This window comes from Podarcis cretensis (genome assembly GCF_951804945.1).
Source record: "Podarcis cretensis genome assembly, chromosome: 2".
In the NCBI taxonomy this organism is placed as follows: Eukaryota; Metazoa; Chordata; class Lepidosauria; order Squamata; family Lacertidae; genus Podarcis; species Podarcis cretensis.
Genome location: NC_137171.1, coordinates 8,489,337 through 8,512,611, shown reverse-complemented (window position 1 = coordinate 8,512,611; position 23,275 = coordinate 8,489,337). Strand labels below are relative to the sequence as shown.

At 47.3% G+C, this 23,275-nt stretch overlaps 2 protein-coding genes across 2 annotated transcripts; both read left to right on the top strand.

Moving 5' to 3' along the window:
• Positions 1–236: 236 nt before the first annotated feature.
• On the top strand, positions 237–8,968 carry EEF1AKMT3 (EEF1A lysine methyltransferase 3). The gene is made up of 3 exons (XM_079966922.1): positions 237–507; positions 4,446–4,557; positions 6,563–8,968. Exons 1-3 carry the CDS (start codon positions 331–333, stop codon positions 6,958–6,960), a joined length of 687 nt encoding a protein of 228 aa, XP_079823048.1. The 5' UTR covers positions 237–330; the 3' UTR covers positions 6,961–8,968.
• Positions 8,969–11,769: 2,801 nt separating this feature from the next.
• On the top strand, positions 11,770–21,717 carry TSFM (Ts translation elongation factor, mitochondrial). The gene is made up of 6 exons (XM_079966855.1): positions 11,770–11,893; positions 14,413–14,556; positions 15,447–15,575; positions 18,641–18,763; positions 20,127–20,211; positions 21,071–21,717. The coding sequence occupies exons 1-6, from the start codon at positions 11,807–11,809 to the stop codon at positions 21,487–21,489; spliced, it is 987 nt and encodes a 328-aa protein (XP_079822981.1). The 5' UTR covers positions 11,770–11,806; the 3' UTR covers positions 21,490–21,717.
• Positions 21,718–23,275: the final 1,558 nt, after the last annotated feature.

The window sequence follows — 23,275 nt, the reverse complement described above, 5'->3', positions numbered from 1 at the left end:
TTATGAAGCATTCGGGTGGGACCGCCCCCAACCCAACCCACCTGGAGAACAGGTGAGCAAGACGCGGCCTCCCTGATCCATCCAGCAGCATCCTACCTGCTTGGAAGTAACTTTGGGTTGCCTTGAGTGAGATAAAGCGAAATAATAATAATAATAATAATAATAATAATAATAATAATAATAATAATGATGATGATGATGATGATGATGATGATGATGATGATGATGGTGTGGTGGTGCTGATGCCCAGCGGCCTCTAGAGGCGGCAGATCCGTGCAGCCCAACTGCAAAAGCGCCTCCTCCGTCTCGCCCCCGGGAAAGGTACGAAAGATGGCCGCGATCGCCGCCGACGTGGAGGCCGGGCTGGAGTCGGTCTTCCCGCAGGAGCTGGGGCTCTTTGCGGATGCTTTCCCGGTAGAGGCCCGTTACCGGTTCTGCGGGCACGAGCTGAGCATCGCCCAGCACCACGGCGCCCAGCTGGGAGTAGCTGCGCCGGTTTGGGAGGCGGTGAGTCCCGGCGCAGCTGGATCCGTCCGGGGCCAGAGATTTGCACGAGGCTTGGAGGAAGGGCTTAGTAGCGCAGCCCTGGGCGTGTCTTACTTGGAAGTAAGCCTACTCGGAAGTCAGTTTAGCAGGGCTTACTTCCAGGTGAGTGTGCATAGGGTTGCAGGCAGCTGGGCTATTGCTTCAGGTAGATCTTGGCTTACTTGGAAGTAAGCCTACTCGGAAGTCAGTTTAGCAGGGCTTACTTCCAGGTAAGTGTGCATAGGGTTGCAGGCAGCTGGGCTATTGCTTCAGGTAGATCTTGGCTTACTTAGAAGTAAGCCTACTCGGAAATCAGTTTAGCAGGGCTTACTTCCAGGTAAGTGTGCATAGGGTTGCAGGCAGCTGGGCTATTGCTTCAGGTAGATCTTGGCTTACTTGGAAGTAAGCCTACTCGGAAGTCAGTTTAGCAGGGCTTACTTCCAGGTAAGTCTGCATAGGGTTGCAGGCAGCTGGGCTATTGCTTCAGGTAGATCTTGGCTTACTTGGAAGTAAGCCTACTCGAAAGTCAGTTTAGCAGGGCTTACTTCCAGGTAAGTGTGCATAGGGTTGCAGGCAGCTGGGCTATTGCTTCAGGTAGATCTTGGCTTACTTGGAAGTAAGCCTACTCGGAAGTCAGTTTAGCAGGGCTTACTTCCAGGTAAGTGTGCATAGGGTTGCAGGCAGCTGGGCTATTGCTTCAGGTAGATCTTGGCTTACTTGGAAGTAAGCCTACTCGGAAGTCAGTTTAGCAGGGCTTACTTCCAGGTAAGTGTGCATAGGGTTGCAGGCAGCTGGGCTATTGCTTCAGGTAGATCTTGGCTTACTTGGAAGTAAGCCTACTCGGAAGTCAGTTTAGCAGGGCTTACTTCCAGGTAAGTGTGCATAGGGTTGCAGGCAGCTGGGCTATTGCTTCAGGTAGATCTTGGCTTACTTGGAAGTAAGCCTACTCGGAAGTCAGTTTAGCAGGGCTTACTTCCAGGTAAGTGTGCATAGGGTTGCAGGCAGCTGGGCTATTGCTTCAGGTAGATCTTGGCTTACTTGGAAGTAAGCCTACTCGGAAGTCAGTTTAGCAGGGCTTACTTCCAGGTAAGTGTGCATAGGGTTGCAGGCAGCTGGGCTATTGCTTCAGGTAGATCTTGGCTTACTTGGAAGTAAGCCTACTCGGAAGTCAGTTTAGCAGGGCTTACTTCCAGGTAAGTGTGCATAGGGTTGCAGGCAGCTGGGCTATTGCTTCAGGTAGATCTTGGCTTACTTGGAAGTAAGCCTACTCGGAAGTCAGTTTAGCAGGGCTTACTTCCAGGTAAGTGTGCATAGGGTTGCAGGCAGCTGGGCTATTGCTTCAGGTAGATCTTGGCTTACTTGGAAGTAAGCCTACTCGGAAGTCAGTTTAGCAGGGCTTACTTCCAGGTAAGTGTGCATAGGGTTGCAGGCAGCTGGGCTATTGCTTCAGGTAGATCTTGGCTTACTTGGAAGTAAGCCTACTCGGAAGTCAGTTTAGCAGGGCTTACTTCCAGGTAAGTGTGCATAGGGTTGCAGGCAGCTGGGCTATTGCTTCAGGTAGATCTTGGCACATCCGTGCAGGAGTCTTCTTAAAACCAGGTAGAAATCTTGCCAGTTGCATATTTACGTTTTCTAAGCCTCTGAGCTTTTTATGGCATGCATCCAGGCTCAAGCAGTGATCTCCGCAGGAACTTTTCGGCGCATCTCTTGCACAAGCCTGCCCCAACGGTGCCTCTTTCAAAAGGGGTGAAGCACTCTGCACTGAAAATAGATCTAGGCAAGGCTTCCCAAACTTGGGGCTCCAGTAGTTTTAGGACTACAACTCCCAGCATCCCTAGCTAGCAGGACCAGTGGTCAGGGATGATGGGAGTTGTAGTCCAAGACTCAAATTTGGGAAACCCTGGTCTACACTTTTGACTCTATAGGATCTAATCTGCACATGCAGTAGAATTGAGGAGTTGTTATTGTTGTCAGCACATAATGACTATTACTATTCAAATTGAGCAGCCGACAACAAACAAATGCTCCCAGCCTTCATCTTCTCCCTGCTCCTACTTTGCCTTCCTCTTAGCAAAGAAACTCTTAAAGCATCAAAAAATGTAAGCCTGCAAGGTTTCCCTCCATGAGTACAGTGGTGCCCCGCAAGACGAATGCCTCGCAAGACGGGAAACTCGCTAGACGAAAGCGTTTTCCGTTTTGGAGGTGCTTCGCAAAACAAATTTCCTATGGGCTTGCTTCGCAAGACGAAAATGTCTTGCGAGTTCCTGCAGGTTTCCCTCCCCTTTCCCCCCTTTTGCTAAGCCGCTAAACCGCTAATAGCGCTAATCTGCTAAGCCGTCAATGGGCTTGCTTCGCAAGACGAAAAAACCGCTAGACGAAGAGAATCGCGGAACGGATTCTTTTCGTCTTGCGAGGTACCACAGCGCTGTGGCACAAAGTAAAAGGTTTAGACCAGCCTTTCTCAACCTCTCTCTGGCTTGGTCTACACCAGTTTCCCAAACTTGGGTCTCCAGATGTTGATGGACTACAGCTCCCATCATCCCTGGCTAACAGGACCAGTGGACAGGGATGATGGGAACGGTAGCCCAAAAACAGCTGGAGATGTTCAAGTTTGGGAAACCCAGGAAGGAAATAAAGACTGGTGTATGTGCGTATGTATGTACAGTGGTACCTAGGGTTACATATGCTTCAGGTTACAGACTCCGCTAACCCAGAAAAAGTGCTTCAGGTTAAGAACTTTGCTTCAGGATAAGAACAGAAATCGTGCTCCGGCGGCCCAGCAGCAGCAGGAGGCCCCATTAGCTAAAGTGGTGCTTCAGGTTAAGAACAGTTTCAGGTTAAGAACGGACCTCCGGAATGAATTAAGTACTTAACCCGAGGTACCACTGTACTGTAATGTGAAAGTGTTGCTTCAGTTCCTCTAAAAAGGGCAACTGCTTTTTGGTGTCCTGTGAAGCAGTGCCAGATTTAGGGAGGTGTGTGTGGTTCCCTTGCACAGGGTGCTGAGCTGAGGGTGCACAAAATAACAACAACAACAACATCTTTTAAAAACCTATATTGATACAGAATAAAAAGAATTTTAAAAGAACTGAATAAATAGCAACTGTATCAAAACGAATTATTGTGAAAATAAGAATTTTTTTGGGGGGGGGAGGTGCCAAATTTTGCCTTTGCTAAGAGTGCCATATCACCAAAGTCCACCCTTGACATGAGCATGAGATGGATCTGTGTTCAGTGCAGGCTGCTCTGCTGTTGAACTTCATCATTTCCTTCCTCATTACAGCAGCGTTTTAATCCCTGAATGTCAAATGCTTCACAGGAACAATTATAATTCTCCCCTCCTCCCCTGCAGACATTGTCAGCCGCTGTGAAATAATCCCATTATCAGCAGGGACACTAATAATAATAATAATAATAATAATAATAATAATAATAATAATATATTTAAACCCCGCCCTTGTGGCTGGGCTTCCCCAGCCACTCTGGGCAGCTTCCAACAGAATATTAAAATACAATAGTCCGTCAAACATTAAAAGCTTCCCTAAACAGGGCTGCCTTCAGATGTCTTCTAAATGTCTGGTAGTTGTTGTTCTCTTTGACATCTGGTAGGAGGGCATTCCACAGGACGGGCGCCACTACCGAGAAGGCCTTCTGCCTGGTTCCCTGTAACTTGGCTTCTTGCAGTGAGGGAGCCGCCAGAAGGCCCTCGGCGCTGGACCTCAATGTCCGGGTAGAACGATGGGGGTGGAGACGCTCCTTCAGGTATACTGGACCGAGGCCTACTAGTCCTGTTGTCAAAGGTGGAATGGGAAAGTTTGCATCACCTACATAGATGTGCTTGGCATACTGAATGTATCCTTGGGATCTTTAATTCACTCCTCATTTACTCTTCATTCTCTCTCTCTCTTCCCATGTCTAAGGCTTTAACCCTCTGCGAGTATTTTGAGGCACAGAAACTGAAGTTCTGGGGCAAGAAGGTTATAGAACTGGGTGCTGGGACGGGCGTCGTGGGCATCCTTGCAGCCCTTCTTGGTATGTAGGATCACTTACTGATTATTTATTTGTTAAATTTATCTACTGCCCTTCATCCGAAGATCTCACGGTTGATTCACAGCATAAAGATGCAAGATAAAGTCACAACACGAAATACAGTGGTGCCCCGCAAGACGAATGCCTCGCAAGACGGAAAACCCGCTAGACGAAAGGGTTTTCCGTTTTGGAGGTGCTTTGCAAAACGAATTTCCTATGGGCTTGCTTCGCAAGACGAAAATGTCTTGCGAGTTCCTGCGGGTTTTTTCCCCTCCCCCCCTTTTTCTAAGCCGCTAAGCCACTTATCTGCTTATCCGCTAAGCCGATAAGCCGCTAAAAGCTGCTAATAGCGCTAATCCGCTAAGCCGTCAATGGGCTTGCTTCGCAAGACGAAAAAACCGCTAGACGAAGAGACTCGCGGAACGGATTCTTTTTGTCTTGCAAGGCACCACTGTAAAAACAAAAGCAACCAATAATCTGCCCCTCTCCCACAAAACACATTTAAAAGAACATAGAATGTTATTCAGCCGAAGGCCTGGTTGAAGAGGAGCGTTTTTACATGGTGTCTAAAGTTGTATAACAGGGACGCAGGTGGCGCTGTGGGTTAAAGCCTCAGCGCCTAGGACTTGCCGATCGAAAGGTCGGCGGTTCGAATCCCTGCGGCGGGGTGCGCTCCCGCTGCTCGGTCCCAGCGCCTGCCAACCTAGCAGTTCGAAAGCACCTCCGGGTGCAAGTAGATAAATAGGGACCGCTTACCAGCGGGAAGGTAAACGGCGTTTCCGTGTGCGGCTCTGGCTCACCAGAGCAGCGATGTCACGCTGGCCACGTGACCCGGAAGTGTCTCCGGACAGCGCTGGCCCCTGGCCTCTTGAGTGAGATGGGCGCACAACCCCAGAGTCTGTCAAGACTGGCCCGTACGGGCAGGGGTACCTTTACCTTTACCTTTTAAAGTTGTATAAGTGATGTTGGCATATGAGCCTTGCTGGGGTGGGCATCCCACAAATGGGGAGCCACCAAAGAAAAGGCCCCTTCTCATGTTGCCACCCTCTGGACCTCTCGTGGAGGAGGCACATGAAGAAGGGCCTCAGGTGATGGTCGCAGGGTCTGGTTTGGTTCATATGGGGAGAGGCAGTCCTTGAGGTATTGCGGTCCTGAGCTGTTTAAGGTTTCATAGGTCAAAACCAGCACTTTGAATTGGGCCTGGGAACTACTTGGCAGCCAGGGCAGTTGGGCCAGGATTAGTATCACATGTTCAGACTGTCTTCCCAAGTGAGCATCCTAGCTGCTAAATTCTGCACCAGCTGAAGTTTCCATACCATCTTCAGAGGCAGCCCTACATATAACACATTGCAGTAATCTAACCTTGAGGTTAGCAGAGCATAGAATCATAGAATCATAGAGTTGGAAGAGACCACAAGGGCCATCGAGTCCAACCCTGCCAAGCAGGAAACACCATCAGAGCACTCCTGACATATGGTTGTCAAGCCTCTGCTTAAAGACCTCCAAAGAAGGAGACTCCACCACACTCCTTGGCAGCAAATTCCACTTTCGAACAGCTCTTACTGTCAGGAAGTTCTTCCTAATGTTTAGGTGGAATTTTCTTTCTTGTAGTTTGGAACCATTGCTCCGTGTCCGCTTCTCTGGAGCAGCAGAAAACAACCTTTCTCCCTCCTCTATGTGACATCCTTTTATATATTTGAACATGGCTATCATATCACCCCTTAACATCCTCTTCTCCAGGCTAAACATGCCCAGCTCCCTTAGACGTTCCTCATAAGGCATCATTTCCAGGCCTTTGACCATTTTGGTTGCCCTCCTCTGGACACGTTCCAGTTTGTAGACAACAGTAGTTAGGCTGGCCAGATAGGGGTACAGCTGGGCCACCAGCCGAAGCTGATGGAAGGCACTCCGGGCCACTGAGGCCACCTGAGCCTCAAGCAACATCATGAGTAATGTATATGGTACCAAACTGAATTTGTTGCTAACAGTTTCCTTTCCATTCTTCCAGGAGGTGATGTGACCATCACAGATCTTCCTGTGGCCATGAAGCAGATAGAGGAGAATGTCCGCCGGAACGTGCCTGCAGAATGCGCGACACGAACCAGAGTTTGTGCTCTGTCGTGGGGTGTGGACCACAAAGAGTTCCCCCCAAATTATGACTTCATCCTGGGTGCAGATATTGTCTATCTCAAGCACACCTACCCCTTGTTGATCAGGACTCTCCAGCATCTATGTGGTGCTCATTCTACCATTTACCTGTCTTCCAAAATGCGTCAGGAGCATAGTACGGCGCTGTTCTTTGAGACGCTACTGCCTGTGCACTTCGCCTCAAAGCTGGTCTTTAGAGATGAGGTTGAGAATATTAATATCTACAAAGTGACCTGCAAAAGTGACATCAGACCGTGAGCTTCTTGGTTTACCAATGAGTGTAGCAAACACTGCCTTTACTTAATTTTTTTTTTAAAAAAACCACAGAGTGTTTTTAATCCAGAAGTCTGGGGTGGGGGTGAGGTGACGCATTCATCTGCGGTAGCTATTATCCAGAGTTCTCTATCTATCAACAAATGGTAATACAGTGGTACCTCGGTTTTTGAAACGTCTCCATTGACAAACATTTTGGTTTTCAAACGATGTAAAGCTGGAAGTAAATGCTTCGACTTTCAAGCACTTTTCGGAAGCCGAACATGCCATCTGGCTTCCGTATTGAGTTTCCGGTTTTTGAACAGCTCAGAACTCGAACGGTCTTCCAGAACAGACTACGTATGAAAACCGAGGTACCACTGTATTTGTAATAACTTATTTTTGCTGGACTGTTGCAGTAAGAAAATCCCAGTACAGTGGTACCTCGGGTTACATACGCTTCAGGTTACATATGCTTCAGGTTACAGACTCCACTAACACAGAAATATTACCTCGGGTTAAGAACTTTGCTTCAGGATGAGAACAGAAACCGGGCTCCGGCGGCACAGCGGCAGCAGGAGGCCCCATTAGCTAAAGTGATGCTTCAGGTTAAGAAGAGTTTCAGGTTAAGAACGGACCTCTGGAACGAATTAAGTACTTAACCCGAGGTACCACTGTATACATGTGAGAGGTCATGCTCCCTCAAAAGGCACTGATCACGGCCACATTGTTTGTTGTGAAAAAGTGACATGTTAGTGAAGGGTACTGAACCATTCCTGCTTTGTTCTACCCTTCCTGGAGCGCCCAGCCATGCGCCTCGGTTTACGGGCACATGTTCCGCCAAACAAATCCCAATTGGTAAGCCGGGAGCAAACATGGTAAGCCAAGCTTCAGTTTGTTGCTCCAGGGATGGTGGAACAAGAATTGGAGCAACTCAGCAGCATTCGCTTGTTTCTGATTTACCATGATGGTTCCATTCTTTAAACATTCCTAGGTAAATGCAGAGGGACGTGGGTGGTGCTGTGGGTTAAACCACAGAGCCTAGAACTTGCCGATCAGAAGGTCGGCGGTTCGAATCCCCGCGACAGGGTGAGCTCCCGTTGCTCGGTCCCTGCTCCTGCCAAGCTAGCAGTTCGAAAGCACATCAAAGTGCAAGTAGATAAATAGGAACGGCTGTGGTGGGAAGGTAAACGGCGTTTCTGTGTGCTGCTCTGGTTCGCCAGAAGCGGTTTAGTCATGCTGGCCACATGACCCGGAAGCTGCACGCCGGTTCCCTCGGCCAGTAAAGCGAGATGAGTGCCGCAACCCCAGAGTCGGTCACGACTAGACCTAATGGTCAGGGGTCCCTTTACCTTTACCTAGGTAAATGCAGAGATAAATCTGGAGCTCTGTGCACAGGAGAGCAGGCGCTCCAGAATGTGATCTGGCTGACAGGAGTCGTTTACTTCTTTGCCCCTTTGGTGTAATATTTTGCAAGTGTGCATCTGTGGCACCAAGCAGAGAAGGCATGCGTTCTCGGATGTGCCCTTAGATTTAATGTGTTTGGAACTCTGGTATTCTTTTCTAAGTGAAATTTATAAAACTCCTTTTTTTTACCTTTAATAATGATCCTGGTTCAAAAAAGAAAATATTATTTTAGTAACTCCAGGACAAGGAACCTGAAGCATTACATAAAGTGCTTTACACTAAAATGCCTTTTCTCATTTTAAGAGATGCTTTTTTAAAATAACAATTTTGTGATTGCATAAAAGATGGATATATCATTTCTACAAGGATAATGTTATCTTTTTAAAGCTGGCTTAACATCATACATGCATATGCAGTATGTATTTCTATTTTGCACTAAGGTACTATCTCCTTATCAATTTCCTGATTATATAAATTATTAATAGGTAGCATTTTTAGGGACCCTGATTTCAGTTCAATTTGTATAATATCTTAAGGAAGCTATGCATGTAAATGCTCTGGGTAAGATTTTACTCAACATGTGAATTACAGAAGCTATTTAAAGTAATATTCTATGTTTGCATTTCTTTAAAAAAGTAGGGTTAGCAAACGTCCCCAGTTTCCAGGGACAGTCCCCGGATTCACAAATCTGTCCCCAGAATATCCCTGGATTTTAATTAATGTCCCCGGATTTATGCCTCGGGACTTCCGGCGAGGCAACATATGGGCGTCATGGCAGCGAGCAACACCGGAGGTCCCAGCCACGTCAGAGTTCCAGCCAGCCAGTCCGCTGGCTGGAGGGGGGGGGGCTATTTAAACCGAAGCGCGAGCCAGAGAGCTTCTTTCTGACTCACTTCCTTGATCAACGCTCGCCCCGAAATCGCGCAGAGCTGCCTGTAGCAGAAGAGTCCGCTGCGCTCTTCTGCAGGCTCTGCACGCCCGAGTTGGGGAGGGTGAGCGAGGTGCTGCGGCGGTGAAGAAGAGGAGAAGCATAGAAAATAGCTCTGCCGCGTTGCGAGACAGAGACACCACCACCACCAGTTAAATCTCTATAGAGACTGTACTCACCCTCCAGCAGTCTCCCGGTTATGGGAAGCCGGTGCCTTGTGTGTGTGTTTTAATGCGTGTTTTCCCAAGGCCAGCAAGTGCCTTTACTCAATCTCTCTCTCTCTCTCTCCACCACCACCAACCTTTTTTTTGGCGTTTGTGTGTTTGTAGATGGGCTTCTCCGCCTGACTTGTGTCAAGGTGCACACCCGACAACTTTGGCGTCCCCCCCCCCCTAAAAAAAGGTCAAGAACTCTGGGCAACCCTTTCCTAAAATAAAGCATGAAATTCCAAAAAAAAGTGTCCCCGGATTCCTTGGAAAAAAATCTGGTAACCATATTGTAAAGTGTCTCAGAGCTGCATTGCAGGAGAATATATCCCAGTATCCCAGAGACCATTAGGATTTATAGATGATTAGCTGAAGGAATGTTTCTGTGCAGTACATGGTTCCCTCCTCTTGTCCATCCGTTATTTAATTGCTTGTATTTCTAAACACTTACTACAGTATAGTACTTTTTAAGTTATCACATAATGTCAGGGAACTGCCATCGGAGCCAGAGGCGGAGGGAAGGCTCCAGAGGGATGCCGGAGAGGGTCCCAGCAGGGAGAGAGGCAGCCCATCTGCTGGGGAAGGAAATCAGCGTAACACCAGGGGTGAAGGGGGGCAGATGGGGGAATCGGAGAGAAGGCTCCAGGACTCTTCACCGGAGACCAGTGGGGAGAGCACGGGTACTCCGCTGCCCACACCCTCCCTGCGCAGAAGACTTCCGCGCAGGGAGAGTAGGAGGAGACTTGGCGTCAAAGAACTTCTTTGCTGGAAGAAGTTCAAGAAACGCCCACTGACAGATTCTGCCAGCGACTGAGACAGCCACGAGTGCAAGGCTGTCCAGAGAGAAAGGGTTCAACCAGGCAACCTAGCCAGGAGTGGCGGCAACTTACGCACGAGCAACCCCCTTAGAACCATTACACATAACTTTGCATATATTACATCATTAGTCCTTACAATGACCCTGTAGAGTAGATTAGTCCTGATCTTTCTTTATGACAGCAGAGAGTGAAGGAGCATGTTGAACAACAAGCTTCCCATGCTGTTAATCATGGATATGGGAAGTGCAACATTGCTCAGTTGCCGTGGGCCTGATGTTGTTGCGGTCCAGAAATAGTACAGGGGGAAAACATATGAAACAGCAATTGTGGAATGAACCATCTCCAGCAACCACAACCTCAAAAGCTTGCTTAATGTCTCTTCCACATATGTGGATACAACCAGTGTAGCCAAACCAGGATAAGCCTGCAAGGATAAGTACTGATAAGCTTGCGAGACAATCAGGTTATGTTAAATTGCTGGGGAAAATGCAAGCTAAAATATATGATGGGAGTGGAAGTAAAGAGAAAAGTGGGTGATCTTCAAAAAGCAGGTCTTCTGTATGAAAACAGAGAGAGAGCCTGTGTACAACCTATGTTGCAGGTTGGGGAAGAAACCAGCATCTAAGAGAAGAGATGGCTGAACACTGTCCAAAATGTAGTCTTGTATCACCCCCCCCCCAAAAAAAAACCAACCTGAAGTGATGCCGGGGCAGTTTATAATGACGTTTCCCAGTAGTTCAGTGTTATCAGCATTGCCAGCCCACCCATGGGGCAAGGTGAGGCGACTGCCTCAGGCAGCTGGATCCACATGGGCAGATGATCTTTACCCTCACCCCTTTTTCCTGATGTGGATCTTCACTCACCCCTTCTCCCCTGCAGGGGAGGGGGGAGCCATTTTGTGCCAAAATGTCTTGGGCTGGCCCTGGGCATTAGGGAAATTTGATGCAGGGTGTCCATCTTTTTGTACAATGACCCCAGGGTGTTCAGTGGTGCTTAAGGGAGCTGCCGTGGAAATGAAGCCAGCAGGGGATATAAGGACGGCTTCCACCAAAAACACTCAGGCTGCAGCAAGAATAAGGCTGCGATCCTAGACCCCATTGAATTCAATGGGTCTTACTTCTGAGTAGACCTGGTGAGGGTTGCACTGCGACGCCGCCTCAGCCCTTCCACCCTCACTTGGAATCGGAGGCGCGGCCTTTGCGCAGTTCTATTTTTTTTTTTTATCACCTCTGCATTATAAATATATCCTTGGATTGCTTATAACACAAGACGAAACTAGAGGTCCGAAGCAAACCCGGAATCTGAAACGTTGAGTGCTGCTCTATCAATTTCATTCTCCTCGGCGCCACCTTGACCCCACCCTCCCGATGCTACAGCCAATGGCGTGCGTCGCGCGAACTAGAACCCGCAGGTCTAATGGGCGGAAGTGATGATCGGCACCGCGCGTGCGCGGCCTCAGCCGAAAGGTCGCGTCGCACGCGTAGTGACGCGTAATGGCAAGCGCCTTGAAGATGCAGCGGATGGTTACGCTGGGAAGGGCGCTGCTGCCCTTGCGGAAAAGGGGTTCTCTAGCCGGGCAAGTGAGTGCGGAAGTCTTTCGTTGGGCGTCGCTGCCTCTGCTTCTCCCTGCTTAGATCCGTGGGGAGGGCACGGAGCGTGATGATGGAGCTCAGGCTTGCGGGGTCTGCATTTTAAATTAATTGAAATTAATAAAATGTAATACTCCTCTAAATCGTGAAAGCAGATCACACAAAAAGGAAAAACGATAAAATCAAAGGGGAAGGGAAAAGTCAGTTAAGAACCGCAAAAAAGTTAAAATACTACAAAAGAGGTTTAAATTCACACCAGCATTTATAAGCACGTGGGTAAGGTAAAGGTGGGAACGCAGGTGGCGCTGTGGGTTAAAGCCTCAGCGCCTAGGGCTTGCCGATCGAAAGGTCGGCGGTTCGAATCCCTGCGGCGGGGTGCGCTCCCGCTGCTTGGTCCCAGCGCCTGCCAACCTAGCAGTTCGAAAGCACCTCCGGGTGCAAGTAGATAAATAGGGACTGCTTACCAGCGGGAAGGTAAACGGCGTTTCCGTGTGCGGCTCTGGCTCGCCAGAGCAGCGATGTCACGCTGGCCACGTGACCCGGAAGTGTCTCCGGACAGCGCTGGCCCCTGGCCTCTTAAGTGAGATGGGCGCACAACCCCAGAGTCTGTCAAGACTGGCCCGTACGGGCAGGGGTACCTTTACCTTTAAGGTAAAGGTAAAGGGACCCCTGACCATTAGTTCCAGTCGTGACCGACTCTGGGGTTGCGGCGCTCATCTCGCTTTATTGGCCGAGGGAGCCGGCATACAGCTTCCGGGTCATGTGGCCAGCATGACTAAGCCGCTTCTGGCAAACCAGAACAATGCACGGAAACGCCGTTTACCTTCCCACCAGAGCAGTACCTATTTATCTACTTGCACTTTGAGGTGCTTTCGAACTGCTAGGTTGGCAGGAGCTAGGACTGAGCAATGGGAGATCACCCCGGGTAGGCAAGAGTGGTTTCTAACAGGTGCCAAAAGGAGTTCAATGAAAGTTCCTGCTTGATAGCAGTAGTTACAACATATAGAGCAATATATGAACTCAAACAAGAATGAATTAAGAAAGAAAGAAATATGCATTGGATTTAATTAATAGGTGGGACACGGGTGGCGCTGTGGGTAAATCCTCAGCGCCTAGGACTTGCCGATCACATGGTCGGCGGTTCGAATCCCCGCAGCGGGGTGAGCTCCCGTCTTTCGGTCCCAGCTCCTGCCCACCTAGCAGTTCGAAAGCACCTCAAAGTGCAAGTAGATAAATAGGTACCGCTTTATAGCGGGAAGGTAAATGGCGTTCCGTGTGCTGCGCTGGTGCTGGCTTGCCAGAGCAGCGATGTCACACTGGCCACGTGACCCGGAAGTGTCTGTGGACGGCGCCGGTTCCCGGCCTCTAGAGTGAGATGAGTGCACAACCCTAGAGTCTGTCAAGACTGGCCTGTACGGGCAGGGGTACCTTTATACCTTGCTTATACCTTGGACTTGATTTGTACAGTGGTGCCCCGCAAGACGAACACCTCGCAAGACGGAAAACCCGCTAGACGAAAGGGTTTTCCGTTTTGGAGGCGCTTCGCAAAACGAATTTCCCTATGGGCTTGCTTCGCAAGACGAAAATGTCTTGCAAGTTCCTGCGGGGGTTTTTTCCCTCCCCCCCCCCTTTTCCTAAGCCCTAAGCCGCTTATCAGCTGATCCGCTAAAAGCCGCTAATCCGCTAATCTGTCAATGGTCTTGCTTCGCAAGACGAAAAAAACCGCTATACGAAGAGCCTCACGGAACGGATTAATTTCGTCTTGCGAGGCACCACTGTATGTTAGGATGTAACCAGTAAAGAAATTTGTTACCAACATTACCATTCCGCCTGTTGTGCTCTATATGTTGTAACTATTGCATCTGCGTAACAAGGCATTGCATTTGTTTTGCTTAATAGCAGTAGGCGGGGACTGCTTGATAGCAGTTCCAAAGTTTAGGTGCCGACACACTAAACAATCGGGTTCTTTCATGTGCGGGGTGGGAGTTGTGTGGCACCTGTACGGTTTGGGGTTCCTGACTCCTGAAGACCACTAGCTGGAGCACAGCGCAAAATAGTGGTCAAGAAAGGGGGTGGATGTGCATGTAAGACTGACGAGCAAGGCACATGTGAGTGTATCTTAAGACAAAAATTCGTTTTCTGTGTCAGAGATTGCAGCACACAAACATCTGTTACTGATCCCCCTCCCCAAAGTTCTTAATTTAGCATCTTAATGGGAGGGGGTGTGGTCAAGATGTTGCTGCTATTAAACAATTAAGAGTCAAAAGTGCTGAGCTGGCAAGTGCATGTGTAGATCCTTGGGAATGCTTCTTCCCCAGAAAATAGCCCTTGAAAGAGGTAGTTGCATCAGAACTTATTCTGATTCTATGCATATATTTGGAGAAAGGTTCTTGTGAGCTCAGTGGGGCTGACACCCAAGTAAGCATGTGTGGGGTTGCTCTTTAAATCTTCCTCTCCTTCTTGGTCGTTAGATCCTTTTCACTTATTTTTGTCTTGCTTTCCCCTTGTAGTTTGACTTGCATCTAGTTCGTTTCCTTCATGCTGGCCTTCCGGTTCTAGCAGCAAAAGAAGCTCTGGTGAAGCTCAGAAAGAAAACTGGCTACTCGTTTGTGAACTGCAAGAAAGCCTTGGAGAAATTTGATGATGTCAGTGAGGTGAGAACAAATGTTTCGGTGATATAAAATGCAAGTTTAATTTTAGTTTTTTGCCTGAGTGTTTCAAGTACTTTCGGGAAAATAATGGTGTTGTAAGCAATTTTTGCAAGTCTTATGTTAAGGTTGCAGTCCAATGCATACTGGCAGTGGGGTAAATCACACTGAGATGTGGTTGCAAGTGAGTTTAGAGGCCAGAATGTTTTATCCTGTGTGTCTTCAGTCAGTGTAGGCAAAGGGTAAGGACTCTTTTCTTGTTGCCCACCCAGCCCCACAAAAAGACAACCAGGAGATGTTTCCATGTCAGATGAATTATTGTGAAGAAGAAGAACTTGGGGAAGGAACCCAAAAGTTCAGGGAAAAACAAAATGCATTGTGATTCATAAAAACACTGTGCATTTCAAAATGTGTTTCAGTCAGTGGGAATTGCTTCCAAATGAACAGCTAACTCTTATCTTTGGTCATACAGAGAAACCTTAGTAAACTGATAATTCCTTAACAGCAGTCTCTGTGAATGGCACCAGAGGAGGCACCAAAACAGTATTAGTTTAGTCTCCTGTTGGAAGTAGATATGGATTCTATGTCTTCTAGAACCTGCAATGGATCTAATCAGCATATTTCTAATTGTTGATCTGAAGTTTATATTTACACACAAGGATGTCAATGGATCAGATATTTTCATATTCTTATATTCGCCTTTCCATCTGCAAGACATTTTAAAAATAAAATATATGAGGCCATATTTATAATAATATTTGAACATCCCCCCCTTTGATTCTGCAGTGGTATAATACTGGGAGAATACTTGTGCTTTTATTTGGGGTTTGAATTGATTTGTTGCGTTGTCCTTGGCAATAGTATCTCAGTTTATGGGTTTGCATTTATCTTTCAAGGCTGAAGCCTGGCTACATGAGCAAGCCCAAAAGGAAGGATGGAGCAAAGCTTCCAAACTTCAAGGACGGAAGACACAAGAAGGGCTTATTGGGCTGCTGCAAGAGGGAAGCTCTGCAGTGATGGTAGAGGTGAGCATTTTCCTTTCGACAAAAACTTTTTTTATAAAATAAAAAAATACTTTTTGGTTATTTAAAAAAGAACATACACTTTAATAACACACAGCAACAATGAAACACAACTGAATGTAAAGTAATATTAAACATAGCACATATATGCAAAGTATAAATTTGGATTCTATCATTCATTTTCCTTAGAAAAAAATGTGTTATTATTGGTGCTGAGGAGTAGTAATTTTTTAAAAAAGATTACTTTTAAAAATAAATATCAGGATATTGTCCTCGAGATCTTACGACATTTCTTGTTTAAAACCAAGAAGTTGCTAAGAATTCTAAATAGTAGCATATTTCACAGGAGGCATTTGACCATTGTTATCATCATTAATTTTTTGCCATGTTGCTGAAGATAATCTTTTTTGTTTGCCCTCCTGTATATCTTAATTTTTGAGTAGATTCTTCACCCACAGCTATGGACCATAAATCCTCATCTGATCCCTCTAAATATTTCTATTTTCTTAAGATAACCATTCTAGCAGCCCACAATACATACAGAATCAATTTGTCCAAACAGAACTCCTTGATAATAGAAAGTCAGTTTGCTGTTGGAGCAAAGAATGTATTTGAGCCGCTCAGGTGTAATTCCCACATGACTCTACGAAAAGCATAGCTACACGGACCTCTTCTTTTAAGAACTGACAGTTTCACATTATTCCTCAGAGCGAACATGGCTCTTTGGGAGACGTGCCTCTGCGGGGTTTGTCCTGCGAGTGCCTGTTCTTGAGAAAAGGCCTATTTATTAGGCTTACCATGATGGATAAGGGCAGATCTGAAAACACAAGTGCTTCCTTCTGTGTCTCCTAAACCAATTTCAGCAAGCAGCCCTAAAAAGTACCCTGGAGAATCAAGGTGGGAAACCCTGCAGTAATTCTCTCCCAACAGCGGGAATGTGTTTATTTCTGTGCCATTTGCACCAGTTCACAGAAGTGTTTTAAGCTGCTGTTTTTTCGTCCCCTTTGTGGCTATCTTGGGTATCTTGGCATTAAATAAAGGGGATTCAAAGGGTGCTGCTGCCTCTTGCAAAGGATATTCTGCCCAACAGTTCATGCCCAAGGGGACCAAGCCTGCTGCCTTCTTATCAGTGTGTGTTTGCACTTTCTCTTACACCCAACCCAGAGGAAACTAATGCAGGATCTTTTCAGCAGTAATTTCATACCACACTGTCGCTGCTCAAGTGCAAAGATCCCACAGGGCCAGGGGCACCTCTAGGAGTAGTTTCAGTGGTAAACCTGCTAGTGTGACTACATGGGTACAAAAGTTCAAATCATTCATAAAGGTAAAGGTACCCCTGCCCGTACGGGCCAGTCTTGACAGACTCTGGGGTTGTGCGCCCATCTCACTCAAGAGGCCGGAGGCCAGCGCTGTCCGGAGACACTTCCGGGTCACGTGGCCAGCATGACATCGCTGCTCTGGCGAGCCAGAGCCGCACACGGAAACGCCGTTTACCTTCCCGCTGGTAAGCGGTCCCTATTTATCTACTTGCACCCGGAGGTGCTTTCGAACTGCTAGGTTGGGAAGTCTTAAATTTGATTGAAAGACAGCTTTTTTGTGGCTGCCTTAAAAACTTAGTTGTACTGGCTTTGATTTTAGAATTGGTTTAGGACAGGGCTTAGGTGTAGAACCTGTGTGGCTGGACTACAACTCCCATCATCCTATGCTGGTTAATGAGAGTTATAGCACAAGAGCATCTGGAGGCCTGCGGGTTCCCTATCCATGGTTTAGGGATAACATCTGGCTGGCTCAGTTTAGGACATGGATATTGTTTCACCAGTGCTGACAATTGTCCCGGGCCTGCCTTCTCTCAGATTCCACCCAATTAATTTTTTGGGAGGGAGTAGGGAATTGTTAATAATGTATGTGCAGACTCTTGGGAATTTAAGGATGTGGTTGCATGTCCTAATGTGCATCCCATTGAAAGTCATGGACACCATTCACATGCCATTGTGCTTTTGATTTGATGTCCCCTATTCCAAAAAAAGAAGATTATGTGGAGCACGCTGAGTTTCTGTGCGTGTCCCATGTCCAAGATTGTAGAGTGAAAAAATGTATAATTTTATGGTAGCGAAAGGACGGGTGTCTCACATTCCTAATATTTTCGAAAAAGACTAGAGAGTGAGCAAACAATGATTTTCTTATGGACAAGAAAACATGGTGATGGAGGCAAGCAGATTAAGAAGCTGCAGGGAATTATAGAGAGGTTAGCTTCATTTGCATTCCTGAGAAAGTATTGACAAAATTAAACTGTAGGACACCTAGTGAATATGAACAAACAATATAGATGTGTTAAGAATAAATTATGCTATGCCAGCATATTATCTTACAGAAATCACACAGCAATCAAGATTGCCTGCTAGATCTTCTTGATTTCCTAGCAGCCTCTGAATGTTAATGTAAAGATTCTTGCTAAAATGTTGCCTTCATGCTGATATGCTGCCTGAAAATGAATGGGTAAAATTATATGCTTAATGGGAATATTCCTGTGTTCATCAGTAGTTTGATGCTTTACGACACAAATCTACAGAAGTAGAGAAGTGCACCTGAGTGGTTTGCAGGGATATTTTCACTCTTGGATGACAAAATCAATGAAGACTAATCTTAGTATTAAAATGCACACCCTAGCATAATAAGTGGATCCATGGGGGAGGGGTGTTAAATGGACAGAACCAAAGCTGTAGCCATTTTTATTTTATTTTCAAAAATATCTATACTGCCAACAGTATGGGGGGGGGGGGGGAATAGGGCAGCGGATAGTACAAAATTAACAATAAAAATAGTCATAAAACAAATTGAAAATACATAACAAATAATTAGATCAGGTTAATACATCAGCAGAGCTTGGATCCCCTCTCAGGGAAAGCCTGGATGAAAAAGTTGGGTGCCTTATCTTCCCCGCCTGTGCTTTTGGAAAACAAGATGTCATATCATCCTCTAATTGGCACTTCTGATTTTATTCCTGCATCTTGAGCACCACAGAAGTCGGTGACCAAGGCAGTTGAAAGTTAGCTATGCTTCTTTGCCAGGTGAACTGCGAGACTGACTTTGTGGCCCGAAATGTCAAGTTCCAGCATCTGATTCAGCAGGCAGCGATTGGAACGATGCTGCATTATCAGGGGACCAGGGACCAGCTGAGCACCTACGCCAAGGTGAGAGTGGCACAAAAGGCTTTATAGCTTAAAACTCCTGGCACATTTTAATAGCAGTTACCAGAGTTGTGCATTTAAGTGCAAAGTGCACCATTCTGCTGAATGAATCTTAATAAGCAAATTACACAAAGGGAGGTCACAGAAACGTAGAGCTGCGGGGGGATAGAGAGGCTTGTTCCACCTTTTCTTACCAGACCTGGTAGGTTGATTCCCACACAAAGCGAATGCTTCCAGGAAGCTTCTGCAGAAGTAAAAAGGACTCTTAAGAGATGTTCTCTGTCTGTATATGCTGACCATTTGCTGCAAACTGACCCCAGTGCATCCGGGTTCTGAGGAAGATTGCCTTGCCTTAGATTGAAATAACTGGGGAAAGAGTACTTTCGGGCTTTTCACCTGCACCCCTTCAAGAGGGCTGTGAGTTGCTGTTCCTGTGTGCTTGCCGACAGACAGTTGTCATGAGTGCAGACACGTTGTTTAGCTGGAAACATAGTTTAAACAGCAAGTGAAGGAAACTTACCGTATTTTTCGCTCTATAGGATGCACCAGACCATAGGAGGGGGAGAACAGGGAAAATTTTTTTTTTTTCTTGTTCTCCCCCTCTAAAACAAGGTGCATTCACCCAAAGCCTCTGGAGCGCAACAGGAATTCCTGCTGCGCTCTGGAGGCTTCAGGCGGCTACCTTGGAAGCCTGGAGAGCGAGAGGGGTTGGTACGCACTGACCCCTCTCACTCTCCAGGCTTCAGTGAAGGCAACCCGAAGCCCACCGCTGCCTCAAAGAAAGCGCTGCTTTCCCCCACCGCCAGCCTCAAAGACCAGCACGCTCCGCAGCGCTCCGTCTCGCTGTTCTGGCTTCGGGGACAGCCTTTCTAGCCTCTGCAGGGCAGCAGGGTGAAGGCACCCTGCTGCCCTGCAGAGGCTTGAGCAGCTAACCCCAAGCTAGAAGAGTGAGACGGAGCGCTCCATCTCCCTGTTCTGGCTTTGGGCTTAGCCTCGCAGCCTGCATTTGCTCTATAGGATGCACACACATTTCCCCTTAATTTTTGGAGGGGAAAACGTGCGTCCCATAGAGCGAAAAATACGGTATTTTTGCATGCACATGCATTACACATAAACACATATTTGGAAGTCTGGGTTGGCTTGAGGCTCCACACTGAGTGTGTTTTCGAGTGGCAAACCAGCAGCTACTGCTGCATTTGTAGATCAAGTCTCACTCGTCTCCTCCCCGGCCCCCCCAAACCCATTTTAGCAGTTGCCTAAACACCTTTTCTAATTAACTGTGAAGGTTATAAATCTTGCTGTGCATATCAAGAGAAGTGCTTGATAAGTTTGTAGATTTATAATGCACAATATACTTATTTTGCAGTGTTTCTTAAACTCAAATGAGCTTTCTCAGCTCAGGATAGGACCTGATGGCTCCTTGCTTGTGGACCAGCTGGCTCTGGCTATTGGTGAGTGTTACATTTCAATTGTCTGTGATTTGGTTTCTCTATTTTAAATTGTTTCAATTTACTGTTGTAAACCAGTTTGATAGTTCTTTTTTATGTAAGCAATATAGAAAGATTATTGCTAAGTAAGACCAAGAAAGCAGGGAGCACATAAGAACCCTGCCTTACACTGAGTCACACCATTTGGTTCATCTCACCCAGGACTGTCTATTGCGCACCAGCTCTCCAGGGTTTTTGGGGGGTGCAGTTCCTAGTCCTACCTAGAGATGCCAGGGATTCAAGGATCTGCAAGGCAGATGCTGTACTACTGAGCCAACAGTCCTTTTCTCCTGAATACCCTTTCTCTAATTTGTAGGTGTGTCCAGGGGACATAGGTGGTGCAAGGCCTAGGACTTGCCGATCAGAAGGTCGCAGTTCGAATCCCCACGATGGGGTGAGCTCCCGTTGCTCAGTCCCTGCTCCTGCCAACCTAGCAGTTCAAAAGCACGTCAAGGTGCAAGTAGATAAATAGGTACCGCTCCAGCAGGAAGGTAAATGGCATTTCCGTGCGTTGCTCTGGTTCGCCAGAAGCGGCTTAGTCATGCTGGCCACATGACCCGGAAGCTGTACGCTGGCTCCCTCAGCCAATAAAGCGAGATGAGCACCGCAACCCCAGAGTCGGCCATGACTGGACCTAATGGTCAGGGGTCCCTTTACCTTTACCAGGCGATTAAGTTGCCCAGAATGCAATGCTTACTGCAAGGACCACTTCCTTTTCAGAATGCAGCTGATTGCCATAGGCATAGCATACCTCAGCCCTTAAAACATCACTTGTGCTCCTAATGGTTAATGCTACCTTTTTGCCTTCTCTATTTTTATGCAGGCAAGCTGGGGGAGAACATGGTCATTAAGAGAGCAGTGTGGATATCGGTGCCAGAGAAATTTTTCATTGGCTCTTACGTGCACGGGGCTCTCCCAGAAGGAAACCCCTCACTTTCTAACATGATGTTTGGCAAATACGGAGCTCTGGTCATCTGCTGTCCCTCTGAGCCATGTGAAAAGTCGGACTTTGCTGAACTGGGCTGGAGGCTGGGCCAGCATGTGGTGGGCATGGCCCCCCTCTCTGTAGGCTCTCTGGAGGATGAACCCGGCGATGATTCTGAAACCAAGATGCTTGCCCAGCCCTTCCTGCTGGACCCTGCGATTTCCTTGGGACAGTACATTCAGCCCACAGGTGTATCTGTACTAGACTTTGTGCGGTTTGAATGCGGAGAGGATATAGAACTGTCAGCATCAGAGTAAGCAGTACTTTGGTACTGGTAGCCCTGGGGCAAGTGAACTGTTCCCAGTTCCTGTTTGGGCCTTGCCGTGGTTAACAGACCTGACCCGTCATGAATTAAACTCTGTGTTGGGTTGGTCATGGAAGCCGAATACTAATCGTGGAATCTCATTTCAAAGCTCCAGAGCGACTCTGCCCAGGTGTAGAAGACAGCTATCAATGTTACAAATAAAACTAGCTGGCAGCAAGGAGGGGAACAGTGTCTGCTGGTTCAAGTGCATCTGTTGAATTGTCGTGAACCCCAGTGGTCTAGGCTAGGTCTGTGAGGTAACTGGGCAGCTCTTGAAGCATGCAGAAAGTCCTTGGGCGCTACTAGAAACCCATCAGAGCCCCTTTCTCTTCTTGAAATGAGTAGTCAAGGGTTTTCATGGTGAGGACTTGAAGTTTGGGTGGCCTTGTTTTTCCTTATGGGAAGCACGACCTTGGCACCCTCTTCTATTGCAGCAGAAGTCTAAAGGCTTAAAGTCTGAACAGACTTCTCACCATTTAGTAAGCCAAGTTCCCTGGTAATTATTTCTGGAGATACCTGCTCCTTTCTTCCGCCCAGCCACCCAAGCATTAATAGGCAAGGGGGCACTAGGAGATGGGCCAGAATGACATCTGATCTGCCCGCAGACAGCTTCCCTTGTCCAGCTTCGTAGAACAGCCTGTGCTACTTCTGCTGTAGCCGGCAATGCTTGGTTGGCCATGAGTGGCAAGTGTAGCTACTGTGGTACCCAACGAGCAAGTCAATGAACAAGGCTTGTGTGTTCTGTAACACATATTGAAAACAAGCCGACTTCTGCGGCCGGGTTGCAGAAGTTGTCGGACAGCCCGCCTGCATTCATCCACACCTGTCTTGAATGCCTTACGGCATCTTGGACAGGCAAGTCATCTTCCTGGACTAGGGCAGTGTCTCCTTCACTTTCCTTGCTACTGGGATATGCACATTGTTCCTATTGCATTCTGACAGCCCCTGTTAAGCAGTAAGCCCAGACCTCCTGTGATCAGCTGCCCAAATTCTGTAATATTTGCAGATGCGCACCACATACGGTACATGACATAAACTCTTCTGCTACTAGTCAGCTTGGGTCGAGATCTACTCTTTGACCATAGAAGACTGCTCCCCCCAGCACCTACACACCCTGATTCCCTTGGGAATGAGTGGTTCACATGCTTTAAAAGCAAGGGTGCAGAATCATTTTTTGACCCAAGGGCCAGTTGATAGAGTCAAAGCAGGTGGAGCAATGAATGTAAATGTTACCTTAGTATAGCAGGCTGGTTTCTGCAGTCACACACACCCCTTTTTCCTCCATCCAGGCAAACCAAGAGGCATTACCAGAGTTAGGGCCAGAATGGGATGTGTTTGAGGAGGTGTAGCCAGGAGGGTGTAGCACTATGGGTCAGATAAGCCTGGAGGGCAACGTCTGGACCCTAAGCCTGCAGTTTCCATTCCTGCTTGAAAGTCTCTTGCTAGTCTTAGGGAGAAAGTGAGATTTTCGTGATGCTGAACTTTGCATGCTATAGCTGTTTCTGTGCTTTCCTTTGTGGAATTGTTGTATATGGCATGTATCAGACAAGTACTATGTTGAACGCTTCTATGGAAATATCTATGGAGGAGCGTGTTACTTAATTTGAGGTAACAGAGTCAGCCTGTCTCTTGTCAGATTGAAAATACCGTTATACCTCATGTTACATCCACTTCATGTTACATTCTTTCATGTTAAGTCCCACGGCGACCTGGAAGTACCGGATAGGGTTACTTCCAGG

What these genes read in the sequence shown, in the direction of transcription:
- TSFM (XM_079966855.1), top strand. Translation starts at nt 11,807, where the DNA reads ATGGCAAGCGCCTTGAAGATGCAGCGGATGGTTACGCTGGGAAGGGCG. An exon ending in AATTTGATGATGTCAGTGAG is followed by an intron (nt 14,557 to 15,446) that starts GTGAGAACAAAT and finishes TTATCTTTCAAG; the next exon opens with GCTGAAGCCTGGCTACATGA. An exon ending in AGCTGAGCACCTACGCCAAG is followed by an intron (nt 18,764 to 20,126) that starts GTGAGAGTGGCA and finishes CTTATTTTGCAG; the next exon opens with TGTTTCTTAAACTCAAATGA.
- EEF1AKMT3 (XM_079966922.1), top strand. Translation starts at nt 331, where the DNA reads ATGGCCGCGATCGCCGCCGACGTGGAGGCCGGGCTGGAGTCGGTCTTC. An exon ending in CTGCGCCGGTTTGGGAGGCG is followed by an intron (nt 508 to 4,445) that starts GTGAGTCCCGGC and finishes CCCATGTCTAAG; the next exon opens with GCTTTAACCCTCTGCGAGTA. An exon ending in CATCCTTGCAGCCCTTCTTG is followed by an intron (nt 4,558 to 6,562) that starts GTATGTAGGATC and finishes CCATTCTTCCAG; the next exon opens with GAGGTGATGTGACCATCACA.